At 37.9% G+C, this 20,361-nt stretch overlaps 2 protein-coding genes across 6 annotated transcripts in view; both read right to left on the bottom strand.

Annotated features, from left to right (window-relative positions):
• The window catches only part of Bap111 (Brahma associated protein 111kD), a 29,771-nt gene extending 22,480 nt beyond the window's left edge, over window positions 1-7,291 (bottom strand). For 2 of the 5 annotated variants that reach the window (XM_028322688.1, XM_028322687.1), the window contains exons 1-6: window positions 7,173-7,291; window positions 6,639-6,717; window positions 5,518-5,562; window positions 4,857-5,125; window positions 4,091-4,294; window positions 878-959 (exon numbers count right to left, since the gene is read on the bottom strand). In XM_028322688.1, coding sequence (XP_028178489.1) covers window positions 878-959; window positions 4,091-4,294; window positions 4,857-5,125; window positions 5,518-5,562; window positions 6,639-6,705 — 667 coding nt within the window. In that variant the 5' untranslated portion in view covers window positions 6,706-6,717; window positions 7,173-7,291. Of the gene's footprint in view, window positions 1-877; window positions 960-3,509; window positions 3,586-4,090; window positions 4,295-4,856; window positions 5,126-5,517; window positions 5,563-6,638; window positions 6,718-7,172 lie in introns of all 5 variants that reach the window. The other 3 variants (XM_028322690.1, XM_028322689.1, XM_028322691.1) reach the window with 3 other exon arrangements.
• Window positions 7,292-9,329: 2,038 nt separating this feature from the next.
• LOC114365960 (uncharacterized) lies at window positions 9,330-20,351 on the bottom strand. The gene is made up of 2 exons (XM_028322708.1): window positions 19,515-20,351; window positions 9,330-10,741 (listed from the first exon to the last, which is right to left on the bottom strand). Exons 1-2 carry the CDS (start codon window positions 20,188-20,190, stop codon window positions 9,492-9,494), a joined length of 1,926 nt encoding a protein of 641 aa, XP_028178509.1. The 5' UTR covers window positions 20,191-20,351; the 3' UTR covers window positions 9,330-9,491.
• Window positions 20,352-20,361: the final 10 nt, after the last annotated feature.

Genomic DNA, 20,361 nt, shown 5'->3' on the forward strand with positions numbered 1-20,361 from the left:
GAGAACTAAAAGTATCATGCACCATGATCAGTTAAAGACAAACATGCAACATTAAATAAGCAGACACTTTGAAGTTTGTTTCATAGTTAATTAATCGGTCGAAACACGAAGTGGCGTATCTAACAAATTGACTAGGTACCAATTTATTGCAAAAGTCCAGTGCAAAGTTGCGCAAACGCAGATAAGCCATTTCGCGTTTTGATCGACGAGATTTGTGCCTAAACATTGATTTGTGACTCTTTTAAATTAGACGTTTTGAGCAGGATGACAGTCACGCTATAACTTTTGGTATAGTAAAATGATTCTGAAACGTCACGTGGGCAAAATCGGAACTAATAACCCAGTATTGATAGTAGGGATGTTATGGATATGTCGTTTCGGTTATGGATACGGTTACGGATATAGGAATAATATTATACCGGTTTCGGTTACGGATATTTTTTTATTTCGGATATCCGAAAGTTTCGGTTACGGATATCTGTGCTTTAGAATGCAATTTGCAATAGTTGTCCAACACGGTTCATTCATGGCCGCACACTTTACATCGAATAAAAAGTAATAAAAAAAATGATACTAGATGGCATTTTAAAGGTAAATAATCAGGCTGTTATGCCTTTACGTAATGCAATACAAAAAACTGCCTACATCCGAAACTTTTGAATCGGTTACGGTTTCGGATATTTTTTTATTTCGGATATCCGTAAGTTTCAGTTACGGTTACGCATATCCATAACATCCCTGAATGATAGTAGCGCCCTCTTGTCAATGTAATATCTGGGACACTTCAGTGTTCACCCCGGCAAAACGTCTTATTTGAAAGAGTTCGTTACTTTGTCCACAGATTATGAGTACAGAAGCGTAACATCCGCATCCTTACCTACTGCCTTATTTTTCGCCGCAATATACGCCAGGTACGCGGGCGAATTGTGGTACGTTTTGAGGCTCTTTTCGTACTCCGACTGGCGTTAGGTCCCAACGTGCAAATATACATGAGGTGAGGTGCATGTGGAGGACAAAATTAGCATTACTCAAGTGGAGGGTTAGTCACAATTTTGCCCTGAGACAAGATGATGTATTTTGCTATAGTCGCTAAAAGGTAGAAAACTTGAAGACATTTTTCGTGATCAGAAAGGTCTCCCAAGTATCGTTTCGGAGATATTATTTGATTTTAGACTTTATTGGACCTGGAAAGATCAATACTTTACTGGTTCTGGACTTTACATGACAATAAGGTTCCAAATCAAACAGAGAATGGGCAGCAGCACTCTCTGAAAAACATCATTCTTTTAAACTGCGATCTCCAACCCGCCTGCCAAGCGTTGGCATTATGGCAAAACCCTTCACTACAGTGAGAGGCTCATAGTCCAGCAGTGGACTGTAAACAGCTGTTGATGTTGATGAAGGTTCCAAAATATGTGGCAGTAACAGCACTCCTTTTCGTGAGGTAGTTTTAAAGGCTCGTATTAAGCGACGAAGCTCAAATCCAATTTAAACTTAATTCAACATTGGTCTTAAGTTGCACCACAAAATTCCAAACACTAATATACAAAAACATCTTGTCTTAGGGCATTGTTCATGAAATGAGAGGACTCATCACTGATTATATGGTAGGACAAACGTCAAATTCAAGACTGGGGCTATCCCCAAAGTTGGACAGTCCATAACGTCCAACTGTGGGATGCAGGTTTAATAAACAATTGTGTAGAATGTATTGAGTAGAAGTGTCTGTAGGTAAAATACCGTCAAAGAATTTCAATTTGTATCATTATCTTGATCTTAAAATATTTAATCTGTCTCGACCTAATAAGACTGTCGAATTGACAGTGTCAATTCTGAAAGTGACATCCGATACTGTCGCTGGCGCGGGTTATGTCAAAATAGTTATTTAATTACACTGCACAACAAAATTGCAACTTTTGGCTGATGATTGACTTTCATTACATGATGTTTACTAATTTGACGTCGCTGATTCTGAATCTGCCGTCCATTTTTTCGTAGCAGCTCTTGTTTACGTGTAATAGCTTCCACTCAAAAATTGCTAAATTTCAGTCTTAATTCGCGGACAGTTTAAAAAATACTATGTTTTCTTTGTATAATTTAATATGCTAGCATTAAGAAGTGTTTGTGTGAATGATCTAAATCAATTTTGTTTCATTTGCGGAGAGGATATGTTCAAAAAATCCGTTTAAATGTGACAAAGTTTGTAAAATTGGCTTACAAAAATTTGTTTGGGGACCCAGTGGATATGAAAGATAAGCCTTGAATTCCGCAAAAGGCGTGGAAAAGATGCGTTGAGGTTTTACGTTTGTGAACAAATAAGAATATGTGTAGATTTAGTTACGAAACCGCTATAATCTGAAAGGAACCCTTGAACCATCGCGACGAAGGTTATTTTTATTTTTGAACAGAAATGGTATTAACCAAAAAAAAATTGAACTAAATGGTAATTCCTTGCATACGTTTGGCATGTAGACGTCTTTTCAACCCTAAAAAGTCACCAGAACCTCATGCTGATACTTCACAGGAGGATTTTGAGGCGAAAACTGGCAGTGTGGTAGAGACTTTGAATGTGACCCGAAAATTTCAAAACCATGTAGCCAAGATGGTTTAAACGATCGTTTCAGAGATCTAGGATCTTCAAGTCTTCAGAAAAGACATGAATTGAGTTATTTTGGCATTATAATTTTTTTTTTTGAAAAATTCGGAAAAATCATACTATTCTTGCACTTTGAACAACGTATGAGTCACTTATAAACATGTTTTTTTTGTTGGATGTAATAGAAACATCAAAATACACTCTCTTCGCAATCACCTAAACAATTTTATCAAATAAAAGGAAGTTTTATCAACTTAACAACTTCATAAAATAGGATCATCTCTAAAAAAAAGGGTGTTTTATTTCAAAAAGACCTAAGTGTCATATTTTTTTAACCAGAGCTGATACAGACATTACAATCACAGATTTTAAATCGTCATTAAAAATTGAACTAATAGCATGTAAGATAACCAAATCATCAGAAATGCTGTTGTGCAGTGTTATTCTTGTGTGACTAATAAAATACAGCAGCGCAGGACCGTTCATTGTGGAAAACCTTGGGGGAGGCCTTTGTCCAGCAGTGGACGTCATTTGGCTGAAAAGAAAGAATGAAAAGACTAATAAAAATAATTATGTCAATACAAGCACTAGTTAAGTCTAGTGCTAATGAAGAAACTTATTAAAAGCTTGAGACATTACCCCTTTTTATTTGTACTAATATGTAAATATTTACTGTAGTTTTCTATGTAAATGTGCTTTTACAATTGTGAAGTAAACAAAAGTATATTTACGTTTGTGTATAAAGTGCTTAATGTACAGTGGCTTCTATTTGCATCATGTACAGTGACGTCATGAGATGTACGTGTCCAGACATTGCATACCGGTACCCTGTGTTAAATGAAGCAGTGACGTAGGCGTGGTTATACACAAACTGAACCCTGAGTATACTAGCGTAGGGTCGGAATCAGTGTACCTCGAGTCTTGTGCGCCAGCCATTGTATGTACGCTGGCGACGATTGGTAAGCTTTCAACATTTCTGTGTACTGCGCCTGAGTTTGAAATAAATTGTATTTATCTTATTGACTTTTATTAAGTACTGAATTGTGCAACATTCATACACAACTGTTTTAATTAATTATAATAATAAACAATGATCTTCATTTGATAATTATTGAATATTACTTCACATTAGGCAACAAGTAGCCCACACTAAATGCGATCAAAAGTAACTTTAATATTGCTCTAAAAAAAATTCTTAATGCGAAACCATTAGTGGCCTAATGTGCACTAATAAGTACTGGCTTGTTCTGCATAAGGTACATAATTATGTTCGAAAATATTGATTGATTATGACATAGAAATTGGAACCTCGCCGCACTATAAATAAGAGTTATTGAGTGTTTTAGAGATATCGATTTTGTACTTTTATTTTATCAGTATTGTATTAATTTCAAAGTACTTTATGCAGGACTACCACATTATACAGGGTGAATAGTAAATCTTAAATTTCGATCTACTTTCCACCCTGTATCATCACAATATCCAAACAATTACCTTCTCAGCCTCGTATTCGTCTACAAATCCTGCTTTCTCCGACTCTGGCAAGTCTCTCCACATGCCTCCAATGATGCGGCCAATCTCCCACAGCTTCAGGTCTGGATGAGCTGCCTTCACGCTGTCCCAGACTCGGCGGGAGTACCGCATGTATGGCATTAGGGGTTTTTCTGGCGGCTTCGGCGGCTTGGGCAGGCCGGCGCCCTGGAATTGGTGTTTTAGACAGTTGTAACAGGTGATGGTTTGTGGTAGGGAGGAGTTAGGTGTGTTTTCGGAATGAAAGAATTTGTAAGACATGAGTAATAATAAAAAGTTTTGAATTCATATACAAATTACAAACAAATCTGGTGTTTTAGAAATCTGTATAATCATGACAAAATGTGATAAGAAAATTGAATACAAGAATTTTATTTGTCCCCAGTAAATAGATTATGTAATTAAGTTTCCCATTTTAATCTGGATTAATATGTATTTACTTCAGTTCTGGATTAATATTTATTTACTTCAGTTCTGGATTAAGGTTTAAAGATTCTTTATTTCTCAATAAAAACATAATTGTCACTTACTTGAGAACAAAATTAACAATAAAAAAGGATTAATATTTAGTTTCCAAAATTATCTATGACAATGATCATCAGATTAACATCAACCCATAAGGCCCGGTTTTGCACCACGGTGAAGCAGAATGAAGAGGTTCACCAGTTCGCCTTGGTGGAAACCAGGCCTAAGGATGCGCTTTAAATTAACAAGTTATAAAACGACTTACCGCACCAGCGCCCTTCCCGATCTTCTGCGGCTGAAATCCAGGGTGCGAATGCAACGTGGATACGAACGGGCTGGTCTTATCGTCCTTCCCGGCCTGCGAGGCCTGACCGCCGCCCGAGCCGCCCGGAGTCCGACGGGCGCCCTCTGCACCGAAACGGGGCGGTTGCGGGCTCTGCGACCACCCGTACCCACCCGGGTGGCCCATCGGACCCCCCTGGTATGGCGGGTGGTAACCGTATTGGTTATGGTGGGGCGGTGCATTCAACCCGCCTTCAAGCCAAGCAGCAGGCCGGCAAAATGAAAGAAAAAAACAAAAAGCATAAGGGATAGGACAGGACGGGCCGGGGCAAACAAAAGATAATCAAATATGCACTAATGTAATATGTTAATCGTGAAGTTTAGTAGCGAGCGGTCAGTATTAGCGTAGTCGTTTAGTAGGCTTCGATTAGCGGTGAAAGTAGACGACATAGAAAAAGAAAAGTATAACAAAACAAAATAAGATTGCAAATAATGATGGCTTGTGATGTGGAAACGAGAAATTTTGTGCAACGATTAAAATTATAAATCCCCAAAGATTACCTAGATCCACAACAGATGAGCGGGTGAGAACAAAATTTGGAAAAAATAAATAAATAATAATAAAATTCTGACTGTAGAATTACCTTTCATCATACCGAAACTCATTGGGGGCCCCGCAATCATGTAGTCTGTTTCAATATAACAAAACATGAAACAAAACCAACATAAGAGAACAATGTAAGTCTAAAATGCAAGGAAATTCAAAATTAACAGAAACAAAAGATTATTAGGTAAGTTCTAATGCAACAACTTCGAAAAGAAGCGCAGAGTTGGACACATGCTGAGGATCGGCAGTTAAGATGCCAGCGCGACCAAGAAGTCAGCCCTGCGAAGCTTGCAAAGGCGTAAACTTGGCACTATTGCATGTTAAAAGTTAGTACTAACATTCTAAACAACAAACATAGCACTATGTTTTATTAAAATCAATGCAAAAACTTAGTAACTCAATCAAATCATGTTACATTAAGATCATAGATGTCTTCAATCTCTATGCTCCTAAGGACTATTTCTAATTTTCTAAGTCTAAATAAAATCTAAATACAGGTTTTTAACCTGAGTCAGTGATATGAATCTAGTTGCATAGCCATTAAAACTCATTTATTTTGGCTTTTATAAGTCCCAGTATTAGCCCTACCACTGCTTTGGGACAATAAATGGGCCAGTGCTGAGAGTAGCGCAAGAAACTCCGTCACTATTGTCATTCTTTCCTAAACTTATTTTAGTGAAGAATATTTTTACAACTGGAATTTAATTCAGTTGAAGACTTTGAAACCATTATTTTGAACAGTTTCATTCATAATCTATGATGCCAGTGAATAATAGAAAACATTGAAGCCAAAATTTTCCAGATTTCATGAATCAAATAGGCATTTATTTTGTATGACTATAGGGCATTTTTACAAGTTGATACAAGGAAAATAATAATTTAGTTTGCAATTCATAGAAACACTCAAAAAACTCATTTTATTTTTAAAAGTAGGCTTATAAAAATCACTTGTACACATTTTAAAATTCTTGTTTCTGATATTCCAGACAACTATGTGAAAGTTGTTTTTTCTCATGGCAATTAGTGTTTGGGTGTACAAGACATTAATAACTGACGTGTACACACTAGTCATTCTACATAATATATGCTTACTTAACTGACTCAAATTAGAAACATAACTAAATAAGTAAACTATAATGTTATAGAAAGAATACAAACGCGGATTGCTCTGGGGACTTGGCATCGACATTGATGCGTTTTGTTTGTAACTATTCGGTGTTGCCATAACACGTCCAACCTGAAATGTTTAATAATAACGTTTAACTTTACACTATGAAAGTAAGGATGCTAAGGTTATACCTGAATGTAACATCATGGCTGTGTAATAATTATTGGAAATGGATGGAGCATGACAATCGGGAAGGATCTTAAAACTATACTATTCAGTTTGTATCTACTGTAGAAACAAGCTATGTTCACCGAGTTTCTGATAAACTTACTGCCAAGTTTCATTTTTACACCTACTTAGTACAAGTGTGTACACACAGCGATGTAACTTCTATGGATTAAGGAATTTATATACAGCATTCTCGTTAAATGCTTAGATGATTGCAATGATTCTCATAAAATCTTAGGAAATTCTTCGAATGCAAAATAATGCAAACGATGCAAACTAACAGTTTGTGAGGGACAGTATTTATATAAAAATGTGCAATAGAAACACATCTAAAGATAGTACAATGTATAAATTACCTGGACTCCGATGTATTTAATGAGTTTAATACGTATTTATCACCAATTTACTGAAAAAGAAAGAATTTCAATTTCCAAGCGTCACTTGGCAAGGGACGCCATTTTTTCCGACATTTTGTTTTTTTATGTCCAACAGCAGTTTGACATCGTGGTTTTTGGCATTGGACCTTGGTATTTTAGCAAAATAATATAACGAATAGCGTTACTGTTAAAAGTACTTTAATACCGTTTAATGATTCTTTCGACAATTTTTTATCATTTTAAGTATATTAAGTATACGGACTATCGTTTGACTATAATCTGATAGTTTTAATAGGTTTAATTAGTAAAATAATCCTGCTTGACCTAATGGCCTTTCGTTTATTCACACAACTAAGCCAAGTCCGGAAGTTGGCAGGGGGTAACTTATCACTAGCCAAATTGGCTCGAATGCGACTGGCGCACGCGCCACTAACCGACAAATGTCGTTATATTTTGATTGCAGCGTGACCGATTAACATTTTCATGTGATCGACGCGCCTGATTACAGCTGGCTGCTTTCCACACAATCGATTTATGATGGAAGAGTATCGCGCATAGGAACTGCGTTTATACCCAGGTTACAATGAAATGGACATTCCAGTTGAGAATTAATGAATATCCGATAGTTTGTCACTTTCGGTAAGTATAAAAATGGTCATTAGACTGGTAATGAAAAGTGATAAACAACATGATACACTTTATAATTCGTGGTAGTACCCTCAGTCTGGCAGTCCCCACTAACCAATATAATAATATTATCATACATTACTTAATCCCAATTCACAAATCAACTAGGTACTTACACAATATACAATTTACTTGCTTTATCTACTTAATTAATATAAAAGCTGAAACTTTCCTGTACTTAAATAAAAGGCCGTGAACTAAATTTTATAGCAATGGATAGGCTTAATGAATGATGCAACATTGCCTGCGCATTTCTAGTAGGAGCATAATGAGTGCTGGTAAGAAGATCAAGGTTTAGGCTTACGCACGCCATGATGTTGGCATGTTACAATTCCTCTCGTACATTCAATGCATAAACTGCCAAGAGTTGGTACCTGTAGATTAAATGCTTAAAACTAGGTTGTGGCTACTTGATAGGTCCCTGCTTTTGGTATTACCTACGTAAATTAAAAGTGGGACCTAGGCTTAGTATTTTCAGGATTAAAGGTAAAGTTATTGTAAAATACTACGTTATGTGTAAGTAGGTAGTGTACCTACTTTTAAACATGATTTTATTATTTTTATTTACAATAGTTAGGTGCTACATCCATTTTAAATGTTTGTCTGAGTGAAGTACTAAATTTTACGACAATACCTCCAGTGCTAGTCAACGTGCAGAGTTAGATTTTTAAATCAATTAAAAAATATTCATCAGTTAAAAATCACATCACATCTCTCTGGCCACCTGCGAACATAAAATTTTCCATATTATGTAGGCCTAGACACAATTTACTACCACTAGTCATGTCCCACTACTTAGTGCAAAGCAATAAAATGATATGATACGTACTTATGTCTTTAGATTTTGGCAATTTTGTGAAGTAATAATACCAACAATATCGTTCACAGAACTTTCAATAAGTAGGCAAATACTTAGTCCTAATAAAACTCATCAATTTAACTAATACAAATTGAAAAAGAGTAGACGTCCTGTGGCTGAAATGATGATGATGATGAAATTGAGAACATTGATCTTTTAACACTTTTCATACTGATGTAACAATATTCCAAACGCGAGTTATGATGCTTTATTGAAAGTTTATTGACTTCTAAATTACTGCGATTGAAATATTGATGACCATATTAAGAGAAAGAGATATGGTTTCATACAAACGAGCTTATTACTTTTATTACAATCAATTACACATAAGTACGTGGGTAATGTATGTCCACGTAGTGCTACGACAGTCCAAGTAGAGTCTACCCTAATATTTTACCAGAAATTCTTCTTCAAAACGTTCAAGTTACAAAGCAATAGGTTTACAGGTGTTGAGAATCGGGATAGAAAAGGGATAAAAATTATACTCAGGCTCAAGGAAGGGAAGCGATATAATAAAAAGAGGAATAAAGGAAGATACAGGATACAGGGATCGAAGAAGAGACAGATGACAAGACAAACCATAGAAAAAAATAAAATTATAAAAACATAGACTTAAAAGGAGGCCGTTCGTAACATCTCTCCCTCTCTCTCAACAATGATAGAATACGAGTATCAAAGGAAAGGAGTGAGAGCGGGAGAGATTGATACGACCGGCCTTAAAATGGGATGTACATATGTATATACAACGGCCTTCAGACAGGCAACCGAACAAGTTTTCTTAACGGTCTTCGTAACACCCCTCCCGCTGTGGAGACCTCGGCCACTCTAACAACGTTATCTCCACCCGGAAACAGTTTCTTTACTCGACCTCTGGGCCAAGTTCCCCGCGGCAAATTCCCGTCAACAATAAGGACGAGGTCACCCACACTGAGAGGGGTTCCTTCAACCTCGCTGCCGCTGCGCCGAGGAACGAGGGTTGGAAGGTATTCTTTCAGCCACCTCTGCCAAAAGAGATCCGCCAGTCTCACAGTCTTCCTCCAAGCGGTTCTACCATACAAGTCTTGAGGGACGGCGCCAACATGATGGTTTCCCGTTGAGGAAGTCCCGATCAGAAAATGAAATGGTGTGAGAGCTTCGTTACCTTCTTGTCCAACCGAAACGTGCGTTAGTGGCCTTGAATTCACGATTGCCTCCGCCTCAACGAGAAGGGTGGTGAATATCGGTTCTTTAGGGGCTCTGTCCTTGAGGATCACTTTAAGGGCCGTTTTAACGGAACGCACTAAGCGCTCCCAAGCTCCGCCCATTGAGGGCGCCGAAGGCGGTATGAAACGCCATTCTATTCCGTTGTTCACAGTGAAGTCGTTCAATTTTGGACCGTAGAGCTCGCGAAGGAATTTCGTCGCTCCAACAAAGCTAGTTCCATTATCCGACCAGATCTCCTTAGGCGTGCCTCGACGGGCTACAAACCGACGTAAAGCCATTATCGCGGCGTCAGTTGACAGATCGTGCACAACTTCCAAATGAACTGCCCGGGTCGTCAGGCACGTAAACAAGGCGACATACCGTTTTTCGTGCCGCCTGCCAATCGTCACCTGGACGGGGCCGAAGTAATCTAGTCCAACACACGTGAAAGGACGACAATGGTGGGTTAGACGGGAAGCAGGTAGATTTCCCATAGGAGGAATCACAGCGGTTGCTTTCCTGATACGGCAAAATTGACACCTGTGCCCCACAGATCTGACGGTGCTTCTAAGGTTTAAGATGAAAAACTCCTGGCGTAGCTCGTTCACGACGGTTTCATTATTGCCATGGGCTAGTCGACGGTGCTCGTGCTCAATTAGTAGTCGCACGGCTTGATGAGTTCCATCCAAGATAATAGGAAAATTCATTGCATCTGGCACGCCGGTAATTGCTCCCACACGCCCTGAGAGTCTCAGTAGGCCGTCCTCCCCAAGGACCACATGAAGCTTTTTCAGCTTGCTTTGCCGAGGAATTGGCAAACCTTGGCGTATAGCAGCCATTTCTTCTTGAAAGGAGTCCACTTGGGCCTGGAGAAAGATGTGAGACCGGGCGATGTACATATCATCGGCAGACAGCGGCATAAGTTTAGTAGAGCTAACAGAGCCAGGAGCGTGGGAGGTTGAGGCGCACACACTAGCTCTACCTTTCAAGCTCCTGATGTACAAATGCGCGCGCGCTGTAGAGCGGAGCAAACGCAGCCATTGGCTGAAGCGGAACGGATCCGCACACAAAGGTATGACAGATGGAATAATGGATGTGGTTGAAATATGACCTACGTTAATGAGGTTAATTCTAGCGCTTGGTTTTAGCTCGTCAGTGTTAAAGTGCCCACTGGTAGAAATTTCAACAGGCCAGTCACTAGACGGGGCTTTCAAGAACTCTGGACCTTCAATCCATCTACTGTTAGGAAGGGGAGTATTTGAGTTAGGACGGGTGGCATCGTCAGCGACATTCAACACAGTTGGAACCCAACGCCACTCATCAATGGTGGATAGCTCCAAAATATCTGCCAGGCGGTGCGCAACAAAAGGAAGATATGACCGCGCGTCACTTCGTAGCCAAGCAAGAACATTCTTTGAGTCCGTCCAAAAAAACCTGCGCACTGGCTTGTATTTGTGAGCTTCACATATTGATGAAGCTAAGCGAGCAGCAACCATAGCAGCTTGTAATTCTAAGCGAGAAATCGTTGTAGGGGCTAACGGTGAAACTTTTGATTTGCTACATATGAATGAAAGTTGAATTTGATTATCAGCAAAAAGTAGGCGCCAATAAGCTACCGCAACATAAGCATGCTCACTGGCATCACAAAATACATGCAATTCGCGCTCTAGCAAGTTAGGTTAAGAATCGGGATAGAAAAGGGATAAAAATGATACTCAGGCTCAAGGAAGGGAAAGCGATATAATAAAAAGAGGAATAAAGGAAGATACAGGATACAGGGATATAGAAGAGACAGACAAGACAAACCATATAAAAAAATAAAATTATAAAAACATAGACTTAAAAGGAGGCCGTTCGTAACAACAGGCCTGAAGGAGAAAATACAAGCATTGAAACTAGGTATAATAATCTTGAAAAGATCACATAATCAGATGCATTATCTAAATACACTCGACATCAAATAAATCGCACCTCCCGCGACAAGCATTTTTAAACGTATGCATCCCCACTTCCCACCAATATTGGCACCATTTAAAAGCCTAGTTCTAACCTTCAATTCATTAAAGGAAAGGTTTTTACCCCAGAAATGTCTCTTTAGAAGGATCTAGAGTCACTTCTTCAAAAAATAGGTAGTTACGCTTGAGTCAACTTTTATGGCTTTAAAACTGTTAAGTTGGGATTAATCGCTATCCATCTGTTAAAGAGGACACGTGAAATCATTATTTGGTTTTATAACCATAAAAATTGGTCTAATTGATCCCATAGGTGGGCCCAAAGTGAGGTATTTTTTCAAGTCACATTTATGGTATATGTTAATCATTTATTAAGAAATTAAATGTGTTTTTCTTTAAGGATATTTATTGGGCTTTCAAATAACACCAATATTATTGGGGCACTATGATTGTGTCAGAAGAAAATCGTTAAAGTTCGCGTCGCGGAAGGTGCGGATTATTTGATGTTGAGTATATTTACTTGTGAATAGATTTTTTCATTTGTGAATTTTATTAGAGCATCAGCTACTACTTATATTAGAACTTAATGAAGAAAGGCCTTTATTTTACAGGAAAGTTATGAAAAGCTGAGTTTCGTGAATTTAGAGTACTACCATCTTGTGAGTTTTTATTCTGAAAGTATTAATTGTACTATTAATATCTTCTTCTTGTCGTGTTGACAACAAACCTACACAGCGTCATTATTTTTTGCTTTGGTTAACTGGACGAGAATGCCCAATGGCATTAAGTTCGCCTTATGTACCAATTATATGGCATTAAATCTTAAATGAATAATTAAATTGATTAAGTAATTGATTTTGGCCTTTTAAAATGTACAAAACTTTTAAAAAGACCCGTGTAGTGTTAGGTTTAGGGTGTTGAAGACGGCAGTAGAAATTAAGTGAAACACATGTTTGATGTACGGTGTCTCTATATTGAATGTTTTAAAATTCACATGATTACAATGTTCGTAGTTTGCTAAAACCCTAAGTCAGCAGAACGATACGTGCGCGTGACCGGTTTACGGGAATTGGATGCTATTTGTAAAGTAAGCAATTTACATACTTCACCTCCCCCGAAAAGTAAAGGGTAGGTGCCTCCCCTTTGCAAGAAAAAAAAAGTTTGGCCACGTATCATTGAGCTTTACATACATAAGTAGTCTATTGATAAGTAAGTACAATAACTATTTATTAAAATTATACATGACAATGTTATAATCACAATACATAACACATAACACATCATAATAATAAAACAAACTTTTTTTTTTAGTTATTAAACAACTTAGTATTATTCTTATGAATAACAATTTCCTTATTATCTTTAAGTATTTTTACATTTGGCGAAATGTCTTGTATTACTTTATAAGGACCTTTATAAACACAATCTAATTTATTGCCTACTTGATTTTTTACTAATAATAAGTCTCCTGGTTTATATTTAAAATTACAACTGTTTTGATCATATTTAATTTTTCTAATATCTTTACAATGTAACAAATTTTGCCTAGCATCTTGTTGAGCTTTTTGTAAACGATATTTAAGTTCCTTGGGATAGTCATCAAAATTGTATAATGGATCTACATGCTCTGATAAGTTACTTGGTAAATTACAAACTTTGCCAAAAACAAGTTCATATGGAGTATATTTTGTTTGTGAATGTACACTAGTGTTAAAAGAAAAACACCAAAATGGAATCCAATCACTCCAATCAGACTTATTATTTTCGCATTGAATTCTGAGATACGCACCGAGATGCTTGTGTGTGTTTTCTAAACCACCTATAGTCTCATGATGATACGGGGTTGAATGGATTTTTTCTATATTTAGTAATTTGCAAACTTCAGACATAACGGAAGATGTAAACTCAGTTCCCCTAAGGGCGTAGTTAAAAGGATGCAGTGCAGGACGTAGTGTGGGCGTCGCTCATGTTCGGCGCGGCGAGGCCGGGGCTGGGCACGGCGCGCGGCGGCAGCAGGAACTGGTCATCTGCTTGATGTGGGCCGGGATATCCCTGGACTCCTCTTGAAGTGGGCCGGGCATTCCCTGGACACCTCTTGAATGTGGGCCGGGCTTTCCCTGGACTCCACTCTTCTTTCTTCTTAGGTACTTAGTTGCGTGACGCGAGGTTTTCAATGGAGATGGCGTTTAATTCTTTCCTCAAAGTCTTCACGGCGCTCTTGCGGCACTTTTTGAAGATGTAGACGGCGATTGCGGCGATAATTAGGACGAGAGCCACGATGAGGAGGGTTTGAGTGACGTGGTCGCTTTGTCCTTGATTCAATTTCGTGTCGGCCGAAGCTGCTCCGTTGGCGTTTTGTGCGACGACGACTTCTTCTTTTGAGTATGATTTTCCCATGTTGTTGTTGATGTTGATTCTTGATAATTATTCGGCTTAATTCTTCATTTAAAATTTAGTTTCTGTTTTTCTTTTCTTCTCCAGCAAATATAAAGTTGGCCAGGTGTGGCGGGGTCGCCATGTAGTGTTAGGTTTAGGGTGTTGAAGACGGCAGTAGAAATTAAGTGAAACACATGTTTGATGTACGGTGTCTCTATATTGAATGTTTTAAAATTCACATGATTACAATGTTCGTAGTTTGCTAAAACCCTAAGTCAGCAGAACGATACGTGCGCGTGACCGGTTTACGGGAATTGGATGCTATTTGTAAAGTAAGCAATTTACATACTTCACCCGTGAAAGATGCGCGCATCACTACGCCACGTGAGCGGCGTGAATGGAATCCATCAGCGGCTATTCTGTGACATTGTGAGTGACTGGTGAGTCAGCCACCGGCACCAGCACGCATTATGGTCACGTTGCGCCAAATTGCGCTCGAAATAAATTGTCTGTCTGTACACTATAGACACCTGCAGCCAAGAGTGTCTGTACCATGGAAAGTTTTTCAACTATGATTAAGTAACCGCTCTTTAATCGTGATTACATAAGTCCCTCAACCTCAATGTGCGAGGGGGATTGCCACGAAGATGGGCTACTGATAATCTTAGGATGCACCAGTTAGGAGGAGGCGAAATAAAAACATTGAGTGTAGTACTTATTAGTCTGTGATAATGATTCATTTTACCGATTTCGACCATGGCGACCATTACGACTGCTGTTAAGAAGACTTAAGGTAGCCGTTCTTCTTCGCGGCATATCTTCTCGCACATTGAGGGACGTAAACGCGTAAATATGAATTTAAAACGCGTTTAATTTCACTTTTGTTAAATCCTTATTCCTAATGGGCTTTCATTACAAACTTTTATATAAAGCTAATGCACGTAATTGTTTTCCAATAGATTCATTCATTAATGTGGTTTTCTAACGAAAACTCAATAAGTTTTATCATCATCATTTTCAACAGGATCTAAAGTTAAATTATCATAATACATCTCTTAATAGAGTCTCGATTAGTAAATATTTGCCTAAATGACCATGGCTTTCCCAAAATATACTAAATTAATAAAGAAGGATTTCTGGGGTGTATCGCTTTCTAGCGATAAGAACGCCTTCCGTTCCAACTTGTGGCTTAATAATGGCTTAATTTGTGTCGAGTATAGTAAAGTAATATATTTTGGAGAGGCCTCTATGTTCAGCAGTCGACGTCCATTGGCTGAAATGATGATGATGAACTACATGGCTCATTCATCCTACTTCTCTTGACGACAGGTAATTATAATATTCGAAATGGTAATTGCACCAATTATGCAAGAAATAATAACAAAACAAATCATTGTATGGACTCTATAATGTTGTAGGTACTAATTTAAAATAGTCATTTTGAAAACGTGATTCACTCACACGTTTCATCAACTGAAAGCAACTGAAATAGATTTCCGCAAACAATAAAAACTTTAAATATTCTTGAAGTCAGTAGGTATAGATGGAAAATTAACTAATGTATTTTTTCTTTTCTTTCTCTTTCATTTGTTGAATAGCAAAAAAAGAGGTGTGTTACTACTACGCATCTGATAAAACATCGTAATTTATTCACTAAAACCCACAGTAACCAGAATTACACGCATAACGTTCAAAATGTATAGTTTAATATGTTTTTGGCACCAACTCTGTTTACAAAGCATCTTAATTAGATCGTTTTGTTTTGAATGCAAGGCGGAGCAGACTAAAAATATTTATCAGTGCAGACAGTTCGTGCGTTGTCGCGGCGCGAGTCGACTGTGTATCGGGTTGCCATGATGGTGAAAATTTCATTCCCAAGCCATATTTTGGGTTACAACGTGGACATGCTGCGGTGTAAGGAGTTAAATACCTTCTCTACAGAGTGTGTGATCCCTCGACGACCTAAAAGGGGATTGCCTCCACTGCCTGAAGATAAAGAATGCAGCAACAGCGAGTTGAAAAAGTGCACTAAGGTTTTGAGAAAGAGGAAGCATCGCGGGCAATGCCTCATCCTGCCAGCTTTACCAGAATCTGACGAGTGTTGAAGTGGTGTGTTTTGGTGAACTTTTGGACTTGTGAGCATGGTTTAGTAGCTCTTTATTGGGATGGCAGCCAACGTTTCAATTAGCACGAATAAGTAATTGATTGAGCAATGACCGTCTTTGCATAATGACCTCTGTTTAAGAGGTCATCGGAGATAAACGAAACGTAGTCGTTTGCTACAATTATGTACCTAATAAGGTTGAAGATCCTTCAGACAAGTTTTATTGGCAAGAAGATGGAGTGCCTTTGGTTGAAATTTCACAGGATTTCGAGTGTGATTGTTGTAGGTATACCTAAGTATAACTGTGATTAACGTTTGATAAGAAACTAGCACGGCAATAAAGTTACCACGAACGTTAACTGTTTTTATTGCAAATCTTTATTAACTTTTGTGAATTTAATTGATGAAAATTATTAAACTTTGTACGTTCGTTTACGTTTACGTTTTCCTTTAGTTTTGAAATTCAAATTCTTTGTTAGTACCTAATGCCTTTTTCACGGCACTTTTACACTATTTAGCTAAGTAGTTTTAAGTATGAATGGTAGATGAAAACCATTGATGAAAAATCTTACATTGTTTTGTAAACTTCATCAATTAGGTACTTATTGATGATGATAGGATATTTCGACATGTGTATGAAGACCTACCTACATAATTAATTACACATGACTTAAGAGTTTTTATTGTATGTCATTTATTTCTAACAAAAATATCGAAAGTTGTGTGCCTCATCAATTAAAACGTGTTTGGGGTTTTTGTAGAGTCGTTTGGAAGTATTTTTGAAGACTAAGAAAAAAACAGTAATTTATAAACTTTTACAATGATTAAAAATCTCGTTTAGAATCACTTGATATTGTAAGATTAGATTACCTTTTGTTGACATGTTCCTTATAATTTAAGTTTTAATCTATTCAAATAATAATTAATATGTATTTTATGTTAAGTAAGTTTATAAATTAATTATGGTGAATGATCCTAGTCAATTCACGCGATTTAATAATATTTTAATTAGTTTTTTTATTATGCTCGTAATTTACTCGGAATAGTGGACAGATAAAAAACTTTGAAAACTAACTGAGACCATTCTGATTGAGAAAAATAAAGAGATTTTATAATGGAAATCCTAATATTATCCTATATTTTAAGTTTACCCAATTTCTATCCTAAAGTTTAACTGATTAAACTGAAGCACTGTAAATAACTCTACCATTAAATTGAAACAATAAATATTATGATAGAGTTCAGAAAATCGATCTGAGTTATTACACACGACTCTATCATGGAATCATGATTGGTATAAGCACAGATAATATAATACTAGTGTATAAGTACGAGTATATTGAATTTTAATTAGAACTTTAAAACAAAGAATCCGAAATTATGTTTATTTCTTACAAACACTCTTGATATGTAATAGGTATACGAGTACATAGTACGCCTACAAACCTTCTGTTTTTCTTAGAGTGGTCGATATAAAATTATTATTCGTAGCTTCACAGTTCCCGAATACTTATTTGTTTTCTTATCAAATTGTTATTTATTGACCTATTACCAATATTTCCATGTAAACCATTTGACATGCCGCCGATAGCGATTATCAATTCAAAATAAATGATGTTAGGTATTGAAGTCCTTAAAGTTGACTCATCATCAAAATGTAAGGAGTGTTATAATATCTTATGTAGAGATATTTTAAACGGTATTAGAAAGAAAGAAATAAAAATAATTTATTTGGTTCAAACACAGTTTAATCTCTGATGTTGTATCTTATGGTGTTTGCCAATGAAATGTCTATGATTTTGCATAACCACATTTTTGTGTACCTACGTATGTACTATCGGGGACTCGAACGCCTTGACACCTTAAGGGCCTAAATTGTTTGCACACACACGCTCGATTATGCCCCGCCCCCGTTCATTCATATTTCGGGTCTAAGCAGCGTCGGCGCACCACTGTAGATGTTTGCCTTAGCAAACCANCTATTAATAGATTGTATATTAATATTCGAAAAATCAACCTCAATATCCTCATTAGTTGTATTTAAAATTCGTAATGGGATACTATTATTTGAGGGCTTTGAAATCATTCCGGCTATAAAAACTCCTTTCTTTATTTCTTCCGCTAAAACTACACTGTCCTCAGTTAAAATGCAAGGAATGTGTTTTATCACTTCACAACGCGCGGGTATCGTATGTACATACCTGTCGCGATTTCTACCTATGCTTATACAAACTAAAGATCCTTGATTGGATAACCTTAGTGTATTTGTTCCATAATCGATAATGGCATTATAACGCCTAAAAAAATTTTCACCTAAAATACCGTCTGCAAGACAAGATAAATTCTTAAAAACATAAAACTTTTCTTTTAAACTAACGCCCTTGCATGATAAATCTAAGTATATGTAACCTTCAGAAATTAACCTACCGCTAACACCTTTGATAGTTAATTTATCGTAATTCAATGCATTCATATACTGTGGGTGACGTAGTAGCCACTCATATTTCATGACACAAATACTTGCACCGCTATCTACTAATAAGCTTATATTTTCATGCGTACCTAACTCTAATTGAACCGTACTATCTATGTTATAGTTTAAAATGAAATGTTCGCTAATTGAAGGGGCGAAAAAACTCACTATTCGGTGCAGATTGAGTGCGTTGTTCGCTCTCATTTTGTTCAGGCTGCACCTGGGCAACGCGGGCTTCGTTCACGTTTGACCGGGGTGAGGCATACTGCCCACGCGGGGTACCTCGTTGGTACCTTCCGCGACCATTTCCCCGTGTCGAACGACCTCTATAAAAAGTCCTATTATTCTGGTTATAATAACCGTTTTGCGTATTCTGGTTATTATTATTGCCCGAATTATACCTATTCGTGGTATTACCGCGTCTACCACCGAATCTGGCATTTCTATTCCCACGATACGATTTATTGAAGTTCATGACTTGCTCTTGACCGACAGATAAACTACTTTCGTCGAGGGCGGTTTGGATTGCCTCTGGAAGAGAATGGAACTGTCGTGAGGCGATGATGGTACTTAAACGTGAATCGGACAGTCCATCTGCAAAACGTTTAATTGCGATTTTTTCGTTTAAAGGACGAAGGACGTCGAATTTTTTGTCGTCTCCGTCAGCCTGNCCGAGGAATTGGCAAACCTTGGCGTATAGCAGCCATTTCTTCTTGAAAGGAGTCCACTTGGGCCTGGAGAAAGATGTGAGACCGGGCGATGTACATATCATCGGCAGACAGCGGCATAAGTTTAGTAGAGCTAACAGAGCCAGGAGCGTGGGAGGTTGAGGCGCACACACTAGCTCTACCTTTCAAGCTCCTGATGTACAAATGCGCGCGCGCTGTAGAGCGGAGCAAACGCAGCCATTGGCTGAAGCGGAACGGATCCGCACACAAAGGTATGACAGATGGAATAATGGATGTGGTTGAAATATGACCTACGTTAATGAGGTTAATTCTAGCGCTTGGTTTTAGCTCGTCAGTGTTAAAGTGCCCACTGGTAGAAATTTCAACAGGCCAGTCACTAGACGGGGCTTTCAAGAACTCTGGACCTTCAATCCATCTACTGTTAGGAAGGGGAGTATTTGAGTTAGGACGGGTGGCATCGTCAGCGACATTCAACACAGTTGGAACCCAACGCCACTCATCAATGGTGGAAAGCTCCAAAATATCTGCCAGGCGGTGCGCAACAAAAGGAAGATATGACCGCGCGTCACTTCGTAGCCAAGCAAGAACATTCTTTGAGTCCGTCCAAAAAAACCTGCGCACTGGCTTGTACTTGTGAGCTTCACATATTGATGAAGCTAAGCGAGCAGCAACCATAGCAGCTTGTAATTCTAAGCGAGAAATCGTTGTAGGGGCTAAAGGTGAAACTTTTGATTTGCTACATATGAATGAAAGTTGAATTTGATTATCAGCAAAAAGTAGGCGCCAATAAGCTACCGCAACATAAGCATGCTCACTGGCATCACAAAATACATGCAATTCGCGCTC

The sequence above is a fragment of the Ostrinia furnacalis genome, unplaced genomic scaffold (assembly GCF_004193835.3).
Source record: "Ostrinia furnacalis isolate ACB-3 unplaced genomic scaffold, ASM419383v2 OfSCF7708, whole genome shotgun sequence".
NCBI classification, from domain to species: Eukaryota; Metazoa; Arthropoda; class Insecta; order Lepidoptera; family Crambidae; genus Ostrinia; species Ostrinia furnacalis.

Excerpts from the sequence above, each read along its gene's own strand:
- LOC114365960 (XM_028322708.1), bottom strand. The coding sequence starts at position 20,190 with ATGGTTGCTGCTCGCTTAGCTTCATCAATATGTGAAGCTCACAAGTAC. Across the intron at positions 10,742-19,514 it reads AATGGCTGCTATACGCCAAG|GTTTGCCAATTCCTCGGCAA; the intron begins GTTTGCCAATTC and ends CTATACGCCAAG.